This window comes from Pinus tabuliformis, chromosome 8, assembly GCF_031772625.1.
Source record: "Pinus tabuliformis cultivar Carrire ecotype Pingquan chromosome 8, CPIR1, whole genome shotgun sequence".
NCBI classification, from domain to species: domain Eukaryota; kingdom Viridiplantae; phylum Streptophyta; class Pinopsida; order Pinales; family Pinaceae; genus Pinus; species Pinus tabuliformis.
The window spans coordinates 216,692,040-216,694,569 of record NC_142294.1 but is presented as its reverse complement, the minus strand read 5'-3'; the positions used below and the strand labels follow the sequence as shown (position 1 = coordinate 216,694,569).

Below are 2,530 nucleotides of genomic sequence, written 5' to 3'. Positions count from 1 at the left end.
TACATTTATTTATATATATATATATATATATATATTTAATTAAATTCATTTCTTGACGGTTTATATAAATATATAGATCATTTTTATTATATATTTAGTAATACATAAATGGTTTTTATTTATTAAATATTTTGTTTATTTAAGGTTGTTTATTTCTATTTTGATATCTACCATTCTCACTGACTTCCTTGTGTACAAAGCAGTTTGATTGAAGCGCCTATTTCTTTCAATGGATCGTTCAGAAGACGGGCTGAGTTCTTTACCAGATCATATTCCCTGTGACCTCATACTACCTCGTCTGGACGTCAGATTCGCAGTGAGATGCTCCATATTGTCAAGGAGATGGCTTCGACTCTACGCAAAACTCCCTTCCCTGCGTTTATCACGACATGCTGTTTTGGGTGAGCGTGCCTATGAAGGTGGTGCCAGAGTTATAGTTGACAACGCCATTACTAAGTTGTTACACAGTCATGTTGGTGCTCTTGACGCCTTTCACCTTGATAATGGAACAAGAGGCTCCTCGAATTTTAGTGTTGACAGTGTCCGGAGGTCGGTGGGGTATGCAGCCATGCATAATGTGAAGTCCCTCTCACTTATAGGTTTCATCACTATCAACAGCTTTACACACTACCGACAGCTTTATACAGCAGATGAAGGTGGCATTTCATAGTCTAAATGACAACTTATAATTTCTACTATTATCAAGTTAAAGTGGAGATATGTATAAATTGTTTAAAAAAATGGACCAAGAGGCTCATGGAATTTTAGTGTTGACAGCGTGTCCAGGTGGGTGGTTTATGCAGCCATGCATATTGTGAAGTCCCTTTCACTTATAGGTTCCATCACTACCAAATGCTTTATACAGCAAATGAAGTGGCAGCAGATGAAGGTGGCATCATCATAGTGTAAATGACAACTTATAATTTCTATTATTATCAAGTTAAAGTGGAGATATGCATAAATTGTTTAAAAAAAATAAATGGTAAAAGTGTATGAACAAAATATGTTATTGTAATTATTATTTAAATTAATATTTTTTTTATTTTTAATGATTTCTATAAATTAATTTAATTATAAAAGTGAGCAGTAAAATCCATTATATATATATATATATATATATATAACACATGAAAACATAATTTTGAAGAGTGTTATCCGAACTCATCCAATTTATGACTCGCTAAGAGTCTCCATAAATATATGATTAAGATGGCTAGCTAAAGGCGATTTTTATGGCCATGAATTCACTAAATTTAATGGTGGCTACCACAAGTTCCCTTGAGAAGGAGAGGGAATGGCTATTACCAAGGTGAAGTACTTGACGCACCCCTCCTTTGAAGGGTCCCTCTGGGTTCTCTAGTAAAAAAAAATACGAAGGATAATATGTTTGAACTTGTTTCTATTAGTGCTTTTTGAATTTCTTTGACTATGGTTTTTAGGGAAAATAGATATAGGTAAGATTTGGATAGTGGTAAGTTTTGAGCACAAATTCTTGTCTTTAAAATTGAGGGGTTTCGATTTATCCATATCCCCATTCGACTATTAAGGAAAGTGTGTTGTATTTGATAAAATGCTAATTCCTGAGCCAATTTTTTAATGCTTCCTCAATTTTGCTTCTCCCCTAGACACAAGACTACCCTATTTATCTTTGGATATCTACATAGGCTTCCTTTGTATATTTTCATTTCAAAGTAGATGAATGCTTTTCTTAATGTAAAATCAACATACACAACATTTTAAAGCCCTATGAAAGATTCAATTTTGTAATGCGTGCCATATGAGAGATTTATTACGGAGTAGAAGCCACATAAATGTCTTTTTTTCTTCGGGACATTTTAAGTTCCATAATTTTCTTCCCCACAAAGGTCTATGATTAATTATACTTTCCTCTGCAAGTATTTAATAAACACGTCTTAAAGTATATCCTCTTGAGGGGTTTACAAACCATAATAGCTTGTTATCTTAATCCTTAAGAGAAGCAAATATATCTTGAAGAGCTGTCATATAATTTCTTATATAAGAGAATGATATCCCTCTATATCTAGTTCCCCTACCCTATCGTCCACCAAATCAACCTATTTAAAAGATATCTTCTCATGATGTGCATTAAGTAGAAGAATCCCTCTCTAAGATATTCTAAACAATATAAATATGAAGAAAATGGTTTTCTTGTCATCCTATTTAGGTGTCTTTTTAGACATTTTTCCGAGGAAATGCATTTAAAAAAAAATCTAGATTACGGGCACATTTTACACTCTCTTGTATGGTTTCCTTGTCACTCCATTATATTTTCATGAGTGAAATATTTTTGTTCATTGACCTAGGATGAAAGACCTAACCTTGAGTAAGTCTCGACACATTTTTGGCTTCCAAAGCTTTGGAAAAGAAGAAGATATTTTTAACTTCACATCCCCAAACAGATTTGAGCATTGTTAACTTTCTCTATTATGCTAAGTACATAGGTCTTTTGTTTTCTCTACCAACAATTTTAATTTGAACTTTAATATAATCTTTTTTATCTAACTATATA

At 32.6% G+C, this 2,530-nt stretch overlaps 1 protein-coding gene across 1 annotated transcript; it reads left to right on the top strand.

Moving 5' to 3' along the window:
* Nucleotides 1-229: 229 nt before the first annotated feature.
* On the top strand, nucleotides 230-670 carry LOC149234915 (F-box/LRR-repeat protein 25-like). Its single transcript, XM_089368410.1, has one exon. The coding sequence runs from the start codon at nucleotides 230-232 to the stop codon at nucleotides 668-670; it is 441 nt and encodes a 146-aa protein (XP_089224536.1).
* Nucleotides 671-2,530: the final 1,860 nt, after the last annotated feature.

What these genes read in the sequence shown, in the direction of transcription:
- LOC149234915 (XM_089368410.1), top strand. Translation starts at nt 230, where the DNA reads ATGGATCGTTCAGAAGACGGGCTGAGTTCTTTACCAGATCATATTCCC.